General features: G+C 45.8%; 1 protein-coding gene across 4 annotated transcripts in view; it reads left to right on the plus strand.

The window, feature by feature from the left end:
- Positions 1 to 18698, plus strand: part of MAP4K4 (mitogen-activated protein kinase kinase kinase kinase 4) — a 132485-nt gene that overhangs the window by 30220 nt on the left and 83567 nt on the right. For all 4 annotated transcript variants that reach the window (XM_066577753.1, XM_066577760.1, XM_066577768.1 and 1 more), the window contains exon 3: positions 11574 to 11630. In XM_066577753.1, the coding sequence (XP_066433850.1) occupies positions 11574 to 11630 (57 nt within the window). The remainder of the gene's footprint in view (positions 1 to 11573; positions 11631 to 18698) is intronic.

Below are 18698 nucleotides of genomic sequence, written 5' to 3' on the forward strand. Positions count from 1 at the left end.
CATGAAAAGTACGTAACCACTCCTGACTCATTTCCTTCAGAAAATAGGTATGGCACTCATTATATTTCAATTTGCAGTTGGAGGTACTGTATGTGGGGATTAAAGGGAACCTATTTTTGGGTTTGAGCTGCCTGAATCATGGGTTCAGATTTGTGTATAGGGACAAAGCAGTCAGCATGCTGCAGGCAGGAGAAGCCTGCTTGGCCCGCCTCCATGACTCAGAGCTCCATTCAGAGTTTCACAATAATACATGGGGGCAATGGGCGTACCTGTTCCAGGTTTAGACAGCATGAACCCAATGACTGGTTCCGTGCGTCCATAGGTGCATGTATTATGGGTATTTGCAACCTGTATGGTGTGTCAGCTGTGCTGCTGTAAAATGACGGAAGCCTTTTTTGAATAATGGCGTGTATTTGTTTCTCATTTGAAGTTTTGTCCTCCTTCTAGTAGAGAAAGTTGATGAGAAATGCACCGTTTATTGTCCCACCCCGGTCACTGTTTACACATCGGATTCTTCTGACATGGAACTCCATGGCTGAGTATTGGAGTTTATACTATGGATTTGCATGCAGATTTATTCACCCCCCCCCCCCCCCCCTAGTTAACGACCATCTTAATATTCTTGCTGCAATTGCAAATATAACTTTTTTTTTTGTGAAACTGCTTAAAAATAATTTCCGAGAAGCTACCTGTCCCAGGTGCAGTTGGCAACGAATACTGGGGTAATTTAAAAACCCAAAACTCACGGACTTCCCCTGTAATTTTTGCTGCCAATAGCAACCAATCGCTGCACAGCTTTCATATCTTATACTGCTGAGGTAAAATAAAAGCTGTGCTGTGATTGGTTGCTATCTTATACTGTGATGTGCCAATTGCGCAGCGCTTCATAATCCAATTTTTGATGACCGAATGATTAGAGACCAGAGCAAAATGGTGTAGAGACAACCGTTATGTAGAAGAAGGGAATAACTTTGAATGCCCAATTTTCAACAACCAATCCCTGCGCTTATAGTGCTGTGCAACGCACTGGTTTGTTCCCTAGGATCTATATAAAAAGTGGTGTTTGAGTTGAAATGTATTTACTTGACAGTAAGGCCATAGTAAGCCTCTCTTCTCAAAATATAGGAATGTTTACTGGGAAAAGCTCCAGAAAACAGAATGTCAAAGGCTCATATCCACGACCGTGTTTTCACCTCGTATCACTCATGTGAATGGACCTTCATTGTTCCATTCACACCGGCGTGTGGACACTGCGTATCCATTCACAAGAGAGATAAATCGCAGCGTGCTCTACTTCTCTGTGGATCATACACAGCCCTTGTATGGGCTGCGTATGATACACTGTCCATATGCAGTACATTACGGATGGGCGGCGTCTCCATACGCATCCCTGCTCTGAACAGAGCAGGGAATAATTTTTATTTTTTTTTAATTACACTGCGCATATCTGTGACGTTATTCGTGGGAGTGCGCAGTCCATTCGCGGTCTATACCTGCAGATCGTATGGGTTGTTGCGTGTAAAGCGTTTTTACGCATATTAGGAGATGAGGTCTCTACTTGTCATAAAACCTAGTCCAACTGTCTCCTTTTTAATGGAGAATATGGATCCTAAGTGGAAAATTCTGCTAGCATTGTGATAAGGGTCCATGTAAATGGACAGAGTACAGCTTGATTTTTTTTTTTTTTTTTTTTAAAAAGGCATTTTTTCCCCCATCAAATTTGTACAGAATCTGTGAGCCAAAAAGAATGTTAAATGCCACCTTGCATGCTGTACAACAGAGGTAGCTTCACCTGGAAGCCCCATTTCGGCCATATACGGGGTGCTGGTACAGTTGTATCTTGTCTCCACCACAAATATGGGTGGAGACCTAGTGATGGGCTGTATCCGCCGATGTTATGCCCTCTAGCAAGTGATTGGCTGGCTGTAGCAAGGTCCTAGCAGCATGTGGAGTGAGTTTTGCCTATTATGGAGGTTTAGGGTTAGTTGAGGTGTTGGGCTTACATTAGCTGTGGAAGCAATTACATCTAATAATATAAGCCTAACACTCGACTAACCCTGGCCCTCTATCCTAGCACACTGCTGGGAGCTTGTTCCAGGGGACAGTGACGGGCTGACCCACAATGGCAATGCTTTTCCTCAGGTCCTGCGCTCTCCCTTCACGGCTGCATCTTCCAGCCTCATGCCCCTCCTGTCTGCTGTCAGTCACCCTGCTGCTGTGCCTTCTCCTGCGGTCCTCCGGTTTCTCCTCAGGCTCCTGTCAGTTTTCCACGGCCGGGTCCTGACATTCACCCACCTCCCGCTCTCCCTTGTCAGCTCACGGCTCCTGCGCATTCACTGTCAGCGCCTGCAGTTGCATCTGTCCCTCCTCCAGCTCTGCTGAAGAACTCTGTGGTCCAGCCATCCCGCTCCCCTGTGCTCCTGCGCTGCTGAAGCAGGGGCTGCGCTCTCCATCGCTGGATGGAGGGCCACGGCCCCGCTCACAGCTGGGGGTGCAGGGGCATTTGTTGGAGGCTGCAGGGGAAGGCATGAGCTGACGTGGGCGGCAAGGTCCAAGCAGCGTATGGACTTTCTTTTGCCTGTGATGGAGGGTTAGGTTCACTGTAAGGCCTACATTATTAGCTGTAAATGCTTCCATGTGAATGCTGGCCGCCTCTCACATAGAAGCATGTACAGCTAATAATGTAAGCCTTACACTGAAACTAACCCTAACCCTCCATCCCAGACAAAACTACATCCCCACACTGCTAGGACCTTGCTGCAGACAGCCTATCGGTAGCTGCTTGGCGTACAGCCCATCACTAGGTCTCCACCCATACTTGTGGTGGAGACAAGATACACCAGTACCCAGGGTGCCCACACAGTTTACTTGTTAACAAATCTGATCTGAATGTTGCTGTATTGTCAAGTGTCTGCTTTTTATTCTATCTTGCTGTGTCCTAGGTGTAATTGGGCTGGGTTTACATGTGAATGGTCATCTCAGGTGTTCTGTTCCATCACAGCAGCAGAGAGAGCCAGATCTGTCCTACAACAGACCCCCATATTGGTCATTGGGGTCCACCGGGTTGCATCATGGTCTATCATTTTACTGACAAAAAAGCTACATGTTCTAATCTACGTCACTGTCCAATGGGTAGATGAGAATTTGGCTGTTTGTATACAATGTAGTCCTACTATCCCGTATACAAATAGCATTTTCCATAACCGTACCAATATACACATTTGTATATGTAAATCACACACCTTATTGTACACACATTAGGCTTCTTTCACACGTACGACATTAATATTACTGCGACTTCATACGATGCCACAAAAACAAAGGCTCCATAGGGAAAAATGGGCCACAAAACATTGCAAATTGGGGCAATATAAAGCATTCTGCTATTTTGTTTCCCCGCAAGATAGTAGCAGCCAAAACACCGTTTTGTAGCGCTCTCGCATCGCGAGAAAACGGCGCGATTCACTGGAAGCACTGGCCAATCGTTGGAACGACTGCTGGACACAATCTTCCCATACAGAAGGACCCTTGAGAGGCATGGTATTACATATATAGCATCATTGGCACCTTTTAAATAGTAACTGGAAACCAAGACCTTGTATCTCTTGTTCTATTAGAGTGCCTGCTCTACATCATTCACTAATTTCTGGATAACAAAAGGATCGGCTACGTCTAGCTCTGGGGAGCAGCCTCCGGCCCCCCCTCCCGTCTAGCTCTGGGGAGCAGCCTCCGGCCCCCCCCCTCCCGCCTAGCTCTGGGGGGGAGCCTCCGGCCCCCCCCCTCCCGCCTAGCTCTGGGGCCCCCCCCCTCCCGCCTAGCTCTGGGGCCCCCCCCCTCCCGCCTAGCTCTGGGGGCCCCCCCCCTCCCGCCTAGCTCTGGGGGGGAGCCTCCGGCCCCCCCCCCCTCCCGCCTAGCTCTGGGGGGGAGCCTCCGGCCCCCCCCCCCTCCCGCCTAGCTCTGGGGGGCCCCCCCCTCCCGCCTAGCTCTGGAGGGGGAGCCGGGGGCCCCCCCCCCTCCCGCCTAGCTCTGGGGGGCCCCCCCCCTCCCGCCTAGCTCTGGGGGGCCCCCCCCCCTCCCGTCTAGCTCTGGGGGCCCCCCCCCTCCCGCCTAGCTCTGGGGGGGAGCCTCCGGCCCCCCCCCCTCCCGCCTAGCTCTGGGGGGGAGCCTCCGGCCCCCCCCCCCCCTCCCGCCTAGCTCTGGGGGGGAGCCTCCGGCCCCCCCCCCCTCCCGCCTAGCTCTGGGGGGGAGCCTCCGGCCCCCCCCCCCTCCCGCCTAGCTCTGGGGGGGAGCCTCCGGCCCCCCCCCCTCCCGCCTAGCTCTGGGGGGGAGCCTCCGGCCCCCCCCCCCCTCCCGCCTAGCTCTGGGGGGGAGCCTCCGGCCCTCCCCCCCTCCCGCCTAGCTCTGGGGGGGAGCCTCCGGCCCCCCCCCCTCCCGCCTACCTCTGGGGGGGAGCCTCCGGCCCCCCCCCCCCCCCCCCCCCCTCCCGCCTAGCTCTGGGGGGGAGCCTCCTATTGTTGCTGGAGGTTAATCTGCAGGGATGCACCGCGGTGGCTGCTGGCCAGGAAGTGAGTCCCCTAGTCGCTCCTTGCTGCCTCTCAGACCATGTAGTAGCGGGGAGTCCTGAAGCTGGTTTTCATTGTGTTTTCCCCTATGGTGCCAGCAGCACAGCTAACCAGTTTACTGGCCTTTTATGGTGGTAGTTCTTGAGATGCAGGGCTCCTGTGCATTAAACTCTGCTCAGGAATTCCAGTGATGTCATGTAGCATTTGCACACAGTTCTTCTTCCACATGGGGAGGTATTAACCTCTTATTTGTAGCACTAGTACCTCCTGTGTATTGAGCCCTGCTGATGGGTAGTGTCTACTCATAGATGAACGTACTGCTGCTTCAGTTTCTGAGGCTTGCATCTATAGGGTGTGTTCAGGCATGTCTGATGCCCTGTAGGTAACCTGCACCCAATGATGCCTGTGTTTTGCCACAGATTTTGGTGTGTATTTGCTGCAGATTTCACCCCATTTGAAGAGTTGACATTTTGTAGTGAAAACTCAGCAAGTCAATTTATGCTGCATTTTTAAAAAAATTTTTCATTTTTTTGCAGCTTGGTGGAGATTTCTTGAAATTCCTTTCACATTGCTTATACTGCAGAGTGCTGCAAATATTCTGCAACGAATTCACGGGTTTATTCAGGCGATTGTATATCGGTCACGCCAAACCGATATCCGCTGCCCCTCTCTAAAAGGGGAGTCGGGGCTGGAGCTAGTGCATTGAGCTCCCGCCCCCTCAATGTCTTATTGTCAATGGGACTTTCTAATGTTAAAAACGCATCACACAAAAATCGCTTTTAACATTAGAAATTCCCATTGACAATCGCGTTGAAAAAAAACCCCAGTGATATTGCAGTGTTAAAAAAGCGCAACTGGGTGTGAGCCCTAAAGCGAACATGTCTAGGTTAGACTTTTCATAGGGTTTTGGTGGTGCTGATTTTCTAATTTCTTCAAGGGCTCTTGGAAGTTGTCCATCCAGACCTATGTTATAAGCCACCTGCAGACGGCCGGGTCAGATCCGGCTGCGAGAATTCTCGCAGCGGGACCCGACCTGAGCGTCTGCAGAGAGCAGCGTAGCACTCACCTCCTTCCATGGCTCCGGCTGTTTGATCGGCCATCTGCCTCAGATTGCGTTTGCTAATGCAATCCTATGGCAGCTTCCACGGGCGGAAATTCCGCGGGAAATCCCACCGCGGAATTTCCGCCCGTCTGCAGGCGGCCTTAGTGTGTGACTGTTGGTCACACTATATTGCCACCACCGTTTGCCCCTTTTTCTAATATTTTTGATGCTGCCCTTGTCTGTTTTTGGTTGATAAAGCACTTATATTTTAGGGGATATTGCATATGGATATTTTTTGCCTTTGGCAGTTAGAATTATGTTTATTTAACTTAAAGTATTCCTAGGGCCATCTTACAATATATGTAAGGCCGGGCTCACATGAGCTGATTTTGAATTGTTGATCCCTCCATTGGCATCCAATCTGCAGTGAAACATGGGCATAGAAAGGCATATATTTTTGAATTTTATTTATTTATTTATTATTTTTTTTCCCTTCACACTTGTGGATATGAATTCCACAAGTTTAAGAAAAATCGCAGCATGCTCTATTTTACATGTCATCCTCCGATATGTGGACTACAACATAGTTGTGTGAGCGCAGCCTAAAAGAGGCTTTACATCACGGGCAGCATTACACTGAAAAATAAACGCCTATATATAGATAACGTAGCATCCACCATTCACAAAATAAACAATGCCAGAATTGCGCTGTTTTTGGTCACCCTGTCTCCAAGAAATAATGTAATAAAAATGATACCAATAGAAATTTCAGAATCTCCCACAAAAATGAAGCCTGATGAAGGCTCCCATTCTGCAATGAATTTCAAACTGTCAGGGTGGGCTTACACGGGACAACTATCATCTGAATAGTCACTACAGCAGGTTAACATACAAATGGCCGTGTGCTTTTGCACAGAACAAGTTTGATACCTTGTTTTTCTTTCTTGTGGTCCCTGAAGAGTACACCTCCCTGCAAAGTTTATTGGCTGATTGTTGAAAGACAAATGATTGTCCGCTTGCACCACATGATCAGCCAGCGACTATTTTTGGGTGTGCTAAAATGCAAATGGACGAGTGAATGAATTCTCACTTGTCACCCTGTCGTGGCCATGTTAACATGTAACAACTCTGGATGTTGACGGATTATTCAGACTATAGTTGTCTTGTGTAAACCCACCCTTTAGTTCGGTCTGTGGCAGGGCTTAATAGGCTGTCAGTGCAGTGTACTGCATTGGTTAAGGCCCAATGCACACGGGTGTATTTGCATTGCAGAATCCGGAGTGGGTTTCCGCCTCCGGATTCTGCAGCAAATACTTTCCATGGACATACTATAGAAAATCGGACATCAATGGAAGTCATCCGATCTGCAGCCCGTCTGCAGCGACAGCGGATTTTGCGTTCTAGCCTAGCGACAGTGCAGCGTCATCTGTACTGCGCATGTGCCGGCTGGCACACCCGCAAGACTGATCCGGACAGGTATGCAGGCAGGGGTCACCGGCCGTGCACCGTGTCAGATCCCGCATGCGGCCGTAGTTACAATCTGCATTGATGCATTGTTTTGTTTTCTGCTGTTTGTATAAATGCACAGAATAAACAAAGGTGTAGATGAGACTTTGTCCTAATGTGCTGTGAGCGGAGCTTCTGCAGCTCACGGCATTGCTGGCAAGGAATTTCGTTAGATGAGCCCTGCTATTTGAGGCGAAGCATGTAGAAGATATGTGGATGAAATCATTGCATTCTAGTGAGCGGGAATGGCACAGCTGTGGTCCTACCCTTCCCTGCGTCCCCACCGGATTACACTTGGCTTACACTCAGCAGGGGTAGAATGCTCCAGGAAAGGGTTCCCATGTGGCACAGATTTCAGCTCTGGAGAATGCACATGAATGGTTTAAAAAAGACAAAACAAATCGTAATGATTTCTCCATAGAGAAATGACTAATTTACAAGCGGACATGAACAGCCTCAGACTGGCACTATGATGAGGAAAGTATGCATGCGAAGAGTTTGGGCTTGGACTGAAACAGAAAAAATTAGCATCGGGAGATAAGGTAGTAGATTTTGTTGCAGCTGCAAGAATGGGTGATTGAACCCTTTTGGCGTCCCCCTGCTTTTTTCAAATTGGTTGCTAATAAACTGCAATCTGATTGTTAGCCCAGACACAGTTCTACACATTAATAATCCACAAACTGTTCCACCAATCACTTGTTCTTCGTTTACTATGAAGGTGCCCAATAAAAAAAGGTGAACATGTTTTTATGACGTAGACTTCAAATGACTCAACAGTTATTGTCAGCGACTATCCCTAAAAGTAGCTGAAAAATCCAACGCAGCGGATACTTTTTCACAGGTATTGGCTTTCATGGATCATCTGTCCTTTGTACGTGTCAGTCTGCAGAATATTGTCTACATCTGCCTTATTCCAACTGAAACCTGTAGTTTAAGGTTTAACAATAAAAATAAAAGCTAAAAACTGCTGATTTGATATGAAATTGGTTGAGTAAGATACTGCCCGCATGTGCCTTGTGTGGCATTGCAGCTTAATCCCGTTCACTTGAATAGGGCTGAGCTGCAATACCCAAGAAAAGCTCATGGGCAATAGTGGCTGTTTCTGAAAGAAAGCAGCGTGTTTTTTTTCTAATCTCCTGTAACCACTTTAACTCTTTAAAGACAAAACTTTTGCTTTGTCTAGACACTGGCTCACCTCCTCCTGGCGCCTAGTCTCTGCTCTGCTATGTACGGCTGGCGCACATGCGCAGAGCAGAGCCGGCGCGTCAGCAGTGATGTTTCTGTCCCGGCGTCTGAGGCTTGCACACAAATAGGACATGCCACGATTTGTTTACCGCGCGAGTTTTCATGCAGTCAGACCGCGGCTGGCTGCATAGGATTGCGTGCAAGCATGCATTTGTATGGCAGCGTGCATCGGTGGAAATTCTGTGGGAAATCTTGCCGTGGAATTTCGGCCAGTCTGTATTCACTCATAATGTACTGAAAAACTTTAGAAGATTTCTAAGTACGGTACAATTAAAAAAAAAAAAAAAAGCACGATTGTACCATTTTCCCATTTTTTAGGGGTATTGTTAGTACGGCATATGTGCTGTGACAAAAGACATGGGTAACTTTTGTTGTCAGTACCATTATGGCAATACTAAACTAATGGGTTCTACTTTTTTAAAAGTAAAAAAAGTTGCTTTGTCATAGTTCTGACTTTTTTTCTTTGTTTATGGGGTTGTTGAACGTTTTTTTTTGCGGAGGAACATGTTTCTATTGATATCCCTCCGTACAACTTTCTGGTTGCTTTTTCTTAAATTTGACTTGGCGACAGTGTGATTGTTTGTTTGTCATATGGGATTAATAAACCATTGTTTTATTAGAACTTTTATGGACGCGCTGGTGCCAAGTATGGAACGTGGAGGTCCCTGTGTTGTCTCATTATCTCTGTTTGCTCAGCTTGGCACTCCTTCACTATTATGTATTTTGAGGATTGAGATTTTGTCCTTTGTGAAATTGTCATTGTGGAACCTCAGCAGATAATTGATGAAAAAGTGTACATTTTCAATGTGGGCTTGTGTGTCTGATTGAGAGAGGAGCTTCACGCCGCTTGTGTGGATGTAGATGTGAGGCATGAAGCCTGTTGTAGACACTATGGTGAGGTATAGTGTAAAGGTACATTAACATACACAGGAGAAGTTCTCATAACAAACCGCACCACATCAGGCCAAGGTGTATATAATTAGATGCTGCAATACTTCAGTGTTGCAGTACTTTGTACATTTGCTAGCACCCTATTAAGCTCTACCACTAGTCCCTAGGTTGTCATGGCAACAGAACGGCACCTTGTGATCTCTGATCCTGGTTGCTGTGGCCATGTGTTGGCTGTCAGACAGCAAACGCCCTGTGTGTGTGTGTGTGTGTGTGTGTGTGTGTGTGTACGTCAGATGTAACCAGAGTGTTGTACGTAGTTTTCCAGTTCTCTGAATGTAGTCAGCATTGTAAACCAGGAATGTTTTTCATTTTCGGTGTCCACGAATACGTACGATGTAGATTTCTACTTGTGTTTTATTCATAACTAGCTGATATACCCGGCTTCGCCCGAGTTAATTTGGTACTGGTGTTTATCTGGTGTTCGCACGGAAAATCTTATGAAGCCGTGGTTACTTTAGAGATACTGAGGAAAAAAAATATGTCGACCATTTTGCATAGTTCTCTGCGTTACCCAGGAAACACCACGTGGAGGTAACCATGCGACGTTTCCTTCATATAAAATGACATCAGGAAGTGAGAGAATTCGATTACTTACGTAAAATTTGGACACTAATTCTTTTGCGCTTAGAATTGAATAATCGAGTTGGGACCTATTAGCTTTTCATATTTATGACACAATCAATTCTTGTGCCAAATTTCATGTTTCTATGACACCGGAAAGTGAGAAAATTAGATTCCGTAGTAAAATTTGGACGCTAATTCTTTTGCGCATAGAATTGAATAATCGAGTTGGGACCTATTAGCTTTTCATATTTATGACATAATCAATGCTCGTGCCAAATTTCCCGTTTCTAGGACACCGGAAAGTGAGAAAATTACATTCCGCACGTAAAATTTTGACGCCAATTCTTTTGCGCTAGAATTGAATAATCGAGTTGGGACCCATTAACTTTTCCTATTTATGACATAATCAATGCTCGGCCAAATTTCACGTTTCTATGACACCGGAAAGTGAGAAAATTGGATTCCGTACGTAAAATCTGGACGCCAATTCTTTTGCACATAGAATTGAACAATCGAGTTGGGACCCATTAGCTTTTCCTATTTATGACATAATCAATGCTTGTGCCAAATTTTAGGTTTCTATGACATTGGGAAGTGAGTGATTTAGATTATCTCCGTTAAATTTCGACGCCAATTCTTTTGCGCTAGAATTGAATAATCGAGTTGGGACCCAATTACTTTTCCTATTTTGGAGATAATCTATGCTTCTGCCAAAATTCATGTTTCTACGACATCGGGAAGTTGGAGAACTTTTGGCCAGTCAGTCAGTCAGTCCTTTCAGCTTTATATATAGATGGTGAAGGAAAAAAAAAATCAGTATGCATAATGCTGGCTGCACGTGACCGTGTTAGTATAGCGTATTCCGCACCAATCTCATATTGCTGCACACACGGATTACATGAAAAGCGTGCACAAGAAAAACCACAGCATCTTCTATCTAGGCGGCAAGATGGTGGATGGCGAAGGGTGGCGCGCAGGAAGTACACAATGTAATTGCGTATGTGCTGCGTGTCGCTCACCGCGAATTATGGCCGCCTGGGCTTACAATATGAAGAGTACTTGCATTTTTAGTATAGCCAAAGGACGACTCGTACTTGAATCTATCTATACATGCAGGATACCACCGTTCGTAATTATTTAAGTGAGTTTTTGCTTGAGGCTCTCCGGTACAAGGTGGTTGTTTCTGAGCTCTAACGGAGTACTGGATGTCCTCTTGTGAGCCTCTACAGTAGTGACGTGGCTGCCTGTGGCGGTGCAGTAACTTGTAACCACAGTGTTTGAACTATTTGTGCAAAACTTCAGCTGTACTTTGTAGAGATTGAACGAAGCGGCAGGGAGTGCGCCCGACCACCGTCGCATTCACTCCTACTGTGCTTGTGCTGGGAGGAAGAATGGATGCCCTTTCTAGTGATGGATGGGCCCTCGACTGTGGGGCCCCCGGCAATCAGACCTGTATCAACTGTTGTGCTCTGTGATAAATGTCAATTGTGGGGAATCAACATGCATGAATACATTTGTTACATATTTCATATAGAAAGAAGCCGGTACAAGCCACCTTTTTAAGACTTTAACATTTTGCAAAACTTTGCTATCAAGTTTTTAAAGTTTTTTTTTTTTTTTTTGTTTTTTTTTTTAATATTATTTAGGTTACTTTTCTGTGTAGCTTTTTTTAAAATTAAAACTTATTTTTTATTTTCTTTTAGGGTCGACATGTCAAAACAGGTCAGCTTGCAGCTATTAAAGTCATGGATGTTACTGAGGTAAGTGATGCTGTCATTGAGCTACTCATTTGCTAAGCTATTGCTTTGACACTGAGTGAAGCCGTACAGAAGTGAAGATGTCGGCCCCATGTGCAGGCAGAGATTCACTGATTGCTGGGCGGCATCTGGGTGACAATATGATAAATCCAGGTGCTAGCTAGCCATTGGTGGAGATCAGCCTGCGGATATGGTGGCGTTCTGTAGAGTGTATGTATTTGGTGTCCTTTCTGTCAATGGGAGTGTGTGAGGGCTTGTGTTTTGTGGGCGACCTGCAGTTGCTTGCCAGTTTTGTGTGTGTATACATCCTATGGGTGGCCGATGGTGAGTTGAAGGACTGATGTCTTTGGCCCTGTTGGAAGGGATGATTATCGTTCACATTCCCGCGTTCCTGCGTGAATCTGAACGTAATCGTACCAGGTAAACGCACGCAGCAACTGAACGATAATCATACAGCTTCTGTATGCAAAAACAAAAAAAACCTGAACGATGTGTCGTTCAGTGTAAACAGCAGTCGGTCACTTTTGAGCGACTGTCTGCTTACAGTGAATGGAGGCGGACGGGTAAGGGCAGCGCTCCCTGGCTGTCCCTGTCTCCATTCCAGCAGCGCTGTGAGCTATGGCAGCGATACTCGCTTCTGTGTAACAATATAGGAAAGGGCATCACTGGGACGAGTGTTGGGCATCATTTACCAGGCAGCTTGTCCCGTGTAAAAGTAACTATGTGGCATGGTCAGGATTGAAAGCATGAAGGCTGTTAAAGAGCTGCGACTGGAGCTTGGTCTGATTTGCAAGTGTTTGCAGTCAGTGTCAGCTATTTCAAAATGCTAGCACCCAATCCTCAGCTCTGTGACATACATGTGTGTCACAGAGAACAAATGAGTTAAAGAAGTTTTCTAGAACTGTAGGAGGAGTCGTCCTTTGGAACTAACAGAGGTCCATATAGTGATTCTACTGTAAGCTTAGTCCTATTCAAGTGAATGGCAGCCCACTGATCTGATATTGATGACCTACCCTATAGTCTTAGAAAACCCCTTTAAAAGGATGCACCTACGAATTTATATATGGATGCATTATTGGTATTAGTGCAGTATGTCTCTACTGAAAGTATGGGTTGGCCGGGCTAATCTACAGGTCATGGCCAAAGCTGACAAAAGCTCCTGAGTGGAGACCTACTACACTAAAGGGCCATTTTTACACTGGACGAATGTCAGGCAAACTATGCCTGACACTCGTTCCTGTGTGTCCTCGCTCCTGTGCTGTTACACAGGAGCGAATATTGCTGGATTGCTCAGCAGGAAGGCAGGGTAGCTGGAGGAGATTGCTCTCCCCGCCCCTCTCCATTCAGTTTACACAATGGCGGTTCAATACTGAACGATCATCGTTCAGGATTTTAAGCTGCATAAAATCCTGAACAGTGTTTGCCGAGTGTAAGCAGCAGTCATTAAGTACTGAACGGCAGAGGTGTAACGTGAATGGAGATGGGCGGCAGGGGGGTCGGGGGTGGAGAGAAATCTCCTCCCTGCTGTCCGCTCTGAGAGCGAGCCAGTGATGCTGCAGTATGTCTCAACCAGGGCATGAAACTGGGTATGACCTAGGCGTTACCAGTATTGGTGTACCTTGACGCTACCAGGAAGTAGTGCTGCAGAGAGCACTGACAGCCTGGTGACGCCCCCAGTACCTTATTGGCTGCACAGTTGTCTCCCCTGCAGGTCCTGGAAGGGGACTATAATTCTCCCCCCCTCTGCTTCCGGCCAAGAGTTGTCCTCTCCACTGCTGCTCTCACTCTGCCAGGCTCCCTGCGGTGGCCCACATATGCCTGTTTCCGCCACGCCAGCTGCAGCACACAGATCTACATGATGGTAATGCAGCAGCGGCAGGTTAGTGCAGTCTGGCAGTTCTTCGGTGCTGCTGCTCCCCGCTCTCCGTCTCCCTTCTGTCTGGAGGCAGGGGTTGCCAGGCCAGATGGAAGGGGGACGGCAGGTAGACATTGCAGCATCGTGCAGCAGCACAGTCTTTTGAGAGTTTTGCGGACCCTGGACTGTTAGGGGTTATTTTCCTGCATCCCTTCCCTGTCAAACCCCTAGTTTCCTGGTAGCATCAAGATACACTAATACCGGTGTTACCTGTAGATTAGCCCGGCCTACCCATGCTTCTGGTGGAGACCTACTGCACGAATACATGCATTATTTAACATACAGCCTGGCTCCTATTAATGCTGATATGTTTTCCGTCTTGTATGGAAAAAGAAAACTTGAACTGCTTAGTTGTTTGACTTCTCCCCAGTGGTGGTTTTCTTGGGTGGTTCGTCAGTGGTTTTGTGCAGGAAAAGGGCTAGAGCTTGGCTTGTATCCTCTGGTGTTTATACATGTAGACAGTCCCTACAGCCACGGTTTGCTCCCAGCTGTAGGTCCTGTGTCCTCAATACTACATATGTTTTACCAAGCATTTATTGAGTAGATTCCCATCTTCTGTATCTACTACATATCTATATGGCCATACTGGACTGGGTTAGGACCGGGAGAGATTTGACCATTGACCTTAAGGTCAGATGAGAGGACTGTGATGAGGATAACCAGGCCTTGTGCGTATCAAGCACAGTAGATGCTGCGTCAAGGACACAGTCCATCCTTCTGGATAGTGCAAGCTCTTGTTCAGCTACTATTGGATTTTCAGCATTGGATCCTTTCCCTCGGGTGCCACTCTTCCTGTTCTTTTCATTATTTTATTAGACAATAAAGTGCTCTTCAGAGGACACATTACTGCCTCTTTACATAGATGATGCCCCTCTGGCGGTATTTTACAGCTTCCCGAGTTTAGCAGAGTACTCTCCAGGAACCCAGATGAAAACCCAAGTAATATAATCTGTGCACATAACTTGATTTATAGCTCTAGATTCCACAACAGTCTGCCCTAGATTTCTAACCAACAGTTCCTGCATAGTTGAACACATAAGTGCTTGGTGTGTCATTGCTTGTGCTGTGGTTACATGTTTTGGAGTTGGAGAAGAGCATGTTTGTCAAGGAGCAGAACTTTCTTTTTTTTTTTTTTTAATTTGTTTTTCATACTGTTGTGTGATGACTTGTTTTTTCTGAAGGTGTGTGTAAGTGTGTAAGTGTGTGTGCAACTTTGAGCTACATTAATGTATTGCATTGATTAACTTCATATTTGGGGGGCATTGGGAGAACCTCCAGAACTTTTTTGCAGGATGTTTGTTTGCACTGGTAATAAAATTTGCTTTGAGGTTTTAATTATTTTTTGAAGGGTGGATGAACGAAAAAAAGCATTTCAGTCATTTTAATTTGTAATTTTAATTTTCTTTTTAATAATAAGGTATCCCAAAGACAGCTCCTTGAAGCTTACATGGCAGATCTTGCAACCCAAGGGTGCCAATGGGTGACAGGGAGCCCACTCCCCCTGCCAACCTCTTGCGTTCCTTCTTTGCTATTGGCTAAAACATGAGAGGGCTTATATGGCCTGGATTGAAGGTTTCTCTGTTGAAAAACCAAAAAACATGTATTGGCTATAACTAAGGGTTTTGTCCCATTAGGGTCACTTAGAGCAGAAGAACAGCTTGGGAGGAGATGCCTGCAGTGAAAGAGGTTACTGTATTCTGCTCCTACATGGATTGCTGCTGCAGACCAATGATATCTCTGCTCATTCACATGGGAGTATTTATGCAGTATGTTAGACCCTCGTGACATGCAGGGAATAGAACCCATTCATTTTTATGGGTTCATTTACATCTGTGTATTTTTCACACAATTTTTGGTTGTGTGAAAAAAATATATGCAGTATGACCTATTTCTATGTGTACTATACACCAAAATAGACCATGGAAGTGAATGGGCCAGCACAAATGCATCGGAAAGCTACACATTAACTGTAGTTGTGCATGAAAACAATAGGCCCTTCTGTGTGTGTATGTATGTAATTTACCCACGGAAATATGCTGCATAACTACATTCACAAAAAAAAATAGAATAGTTAGAATACACAAATTTGGGCCTTGTTTGTCCGTGATTATGTAGCGTATTCATGGACCGGAATACGCTCACGCCCTTGTGAATGAGCCCCAACTGTATGGTGAAGAAGCACATGGGGGAGAAATAGTTGAACTAATCTAGTTTGGGATCTAGTAGTAGTGCTCCACACTTTCTCTGCATCTTTTGTAGTTGCCTATCAAGTGCAGCCTTCTTCCCAAGTGCTTGAATACCACAGTAGGCTTCCTTCTAATGGACGTCTACGTATCTTATCACCTGGCACACAAAAAGGCAATGAAAGTGAGGAAGAAAACGCGCACCTTTAGAAAGCACGCTTTGTAGGGTTTCATATTTGTCCGTTGGCTTGCAGCTAGCATCTGGCCTCAGTGTCTTAGAAAAGGGGGAAAGTTGCAAAAAACAGTACAGTACTTTTCTGGAAAATGTTACAAAGGTGTGTGGTGTTCATTCGTTCGTTCATTTATTTTTTTGTGTTTCTGCTAATGTCTAAAATTTGAAACCAAGATAAAATGCAGTTCAATTCCCTTCTTGATTTGAGCCACCTCGGGACTATTCTCTGAACAGCTGTTATTCGAGGTGGAGTGCTAAGACGTCTCGCCCGTGCTGAAGACCTGCCGCGTGGTGGTGACTAGCCACGGTATAGACATATTGGTTGGATGTTGCATTGTGACGTAAGTGTGTGTTTACATGGGCAACTTTATGCGTTGAGATGCGCAGATGTCACACTTGAAGAGAACCCATTATTTTAAATGGGCTAATTTGCATGGACTATTTGCCTCTCGGTTACAAGTGCGGTATCTGCAGTTGCAAGCTGAAAATTAAAATTTGTAAAATACGCTGAAACTGAACTTTAATATTTTTCCCCGTGCAGCCTGTTTAGGCGGACGAATCGCTGCGTCATCCCTATGTGAAACACTGAACGGGCGCCGTTTAAACTGAACGATACAAATACAAGTTTTAGTCTGCAGAAACTGAAGGGCGTATAAGAAACTATTCTCGTTCGACATTGGCTGGCGTTTAGTTGCTGCTATTATGGCAGTCATACATTCCATTCCCACCTACAGTCACCAGTAAGGGTAGCTTACATGAGTCCCCCAGTGATTCAAGCCCATGCTCACAAAATAATTCTGGAAACCTTTCCTCTGTTTGTTGCTTCTTGAATGGAACTTTTTATCCTTCTAGTCAGAAAAAAAAGTGCCTCTGTGATGCAATCTTCCCCTTTAGATAAGCCCTGGTATATGGTGTACACTACAGTGACACGGGGTACAAATGGCTTTTAGCATGTTTGCTTGTCAGACCTGCAGGAGTCTGCGGTTCACGGAGGATTCTGGGTAGTAGTAAGTAAACTGAGGCACAGGAGAATTGAGCAGCTGAAGGAGTACATAGAAGTGTAAAGTCTGCCTCCTACAAGATTAATGAACAAAGCCCTGATGAAGTCACATGGTCTCGGGATGGTTTTCTGCTTGACAACATGATCCGATCAGCCCAACAACATTGTGGCTTCTTATGACATCACTTTCCTGAAATAAATCACCAGGAAGGAAGAACTTCTAGCAGAAAGCTCTGATATAAAAGGTGTCACTGAATGTCTACAATCCCTAACTTCATGCTGGAAGTGTGAAACGATAATCGGATTTCATTAGCAGTTTCTGTGTGTTTTTTTTTATTTCCCACCAGTATATTCTCTCTTTCAGCACTGGTAGAACCTGACTTGTGAAGTGAGGTCTGTAAGAGTCATTGTTCAGCACTGTACAGGTTAAATGGAAGGTTGAAAAGGCAACAAAGTATGCAAAGTGACTGAATGGAAGAGTGAAGAGTTACTATCTGTACCAGAGTGGTCAGATTACTGCTCTATAGGGAATTCTGGAGTTAGCCTTTCTGGGTGTTTTTTATTTCCCACCAGTGTATTTATGACTAGTTTGTCACATGACTTCTCCTGAATTTAGTGTAGGAATGTTTGTTTTGTCTTTTGACATGAGGGGAAGGGAACAAGATATTTTGTATCATGTTGCAGAATTTTAGTGCTTTATCAATAAAAAGTGAAATTATACTGACTATACTTAGGCCCCTGTCCACAGGCGTTGCGGTATCCCGCGGCAGAGATACGGCCTTGCAGCTGCCTGGGAGCAGGAGCCGCAGACGAATTTCCGCCGGTCAGCCTATCTGACAGGCTGACCACAGAGAATCGCGGCAATTCGCATCATGCTGCGAATTGCCGTCTGCGAGTGGAGAATCGCAGTGATTCTCTGCTTGTGGGCACAAGGCCGGCGCTTTCCATAGCAAAGCTATGAAAAGCTTCAGACGGCGTGATTCGTCGGCAAAATCACGCCGTGGACAGGGGACTTTAGGCAGAAAACTGGCAGATGAATGAGCGAAGACCAGATGGTATGATTACCGTGTTTTAGGACGCCCACCCACTGGCGTTTGCGATTTTCGTGCGTGAAAAACGCAGCGTTTTTCGCGGCTTTTTTGCGCCTTTTCCGTTAATTTCCATTGACATTCATGGGTGCATTAACCCCTTGAGTGGCAGGTTTCCTACCACCCTGTCGTGCCCACCAGGGCAGGTTTTTTAAAATGGTCTAATCATTGAATTTCAACTAGTTTTGCAGTTGCGTCTCAAGAGCCATAACTTTTTCATTTTTCCATTGACATGGCCATATAAGGGCTTCTTTTTTGCGGGACAAGTTGTGATTTTTTTAAACAGGGGGGAGGAAAAAAAGAAATGGGGGGAAAAAAGAAAAAAAGGGGCCATGTCATTAAGGGGTTAAATAATGTATTAACTTCCTTCTCTGGGTCATTACGACGCACACGGATACCACATGTGTGATTGTATTTTTGATTTTTTACAAAGTAAAGGGAGACAAGTGTTTTTTTTTTTTATTTTTTTAAATTTTTTTTTAAAATTTTTAAAACATTTTTTTTTTGTCCCTTTAGGGGACTTCCACAGGGACCCATCAGGACCCCTGATCACATTCCGGGGGTCCGATGGTGACAGCCCTTTACATGCTGCAGTGACAAGTCTTTACATGCTGCAGTCACATAGACTGCAGCATGTAAAGGGTTAACACAGC

Source organism: Eleutherodactylus coqui, chromosome 1, assembly GCF_035609145.1.
Source record: "Eleutherodactylus coqui strain aEleCoq1 chromosome 1, aEleCoq1.hap1, whole genome shotgun sequence".
Classification (NCBI taxonomy): domain Eukaryota; kingdom Metazoa; phylum Chordata; class Amphibia; order Anura; family Eleutherodactylidae; genus Eleutherodactylus; species Eleutherodactylus coqui.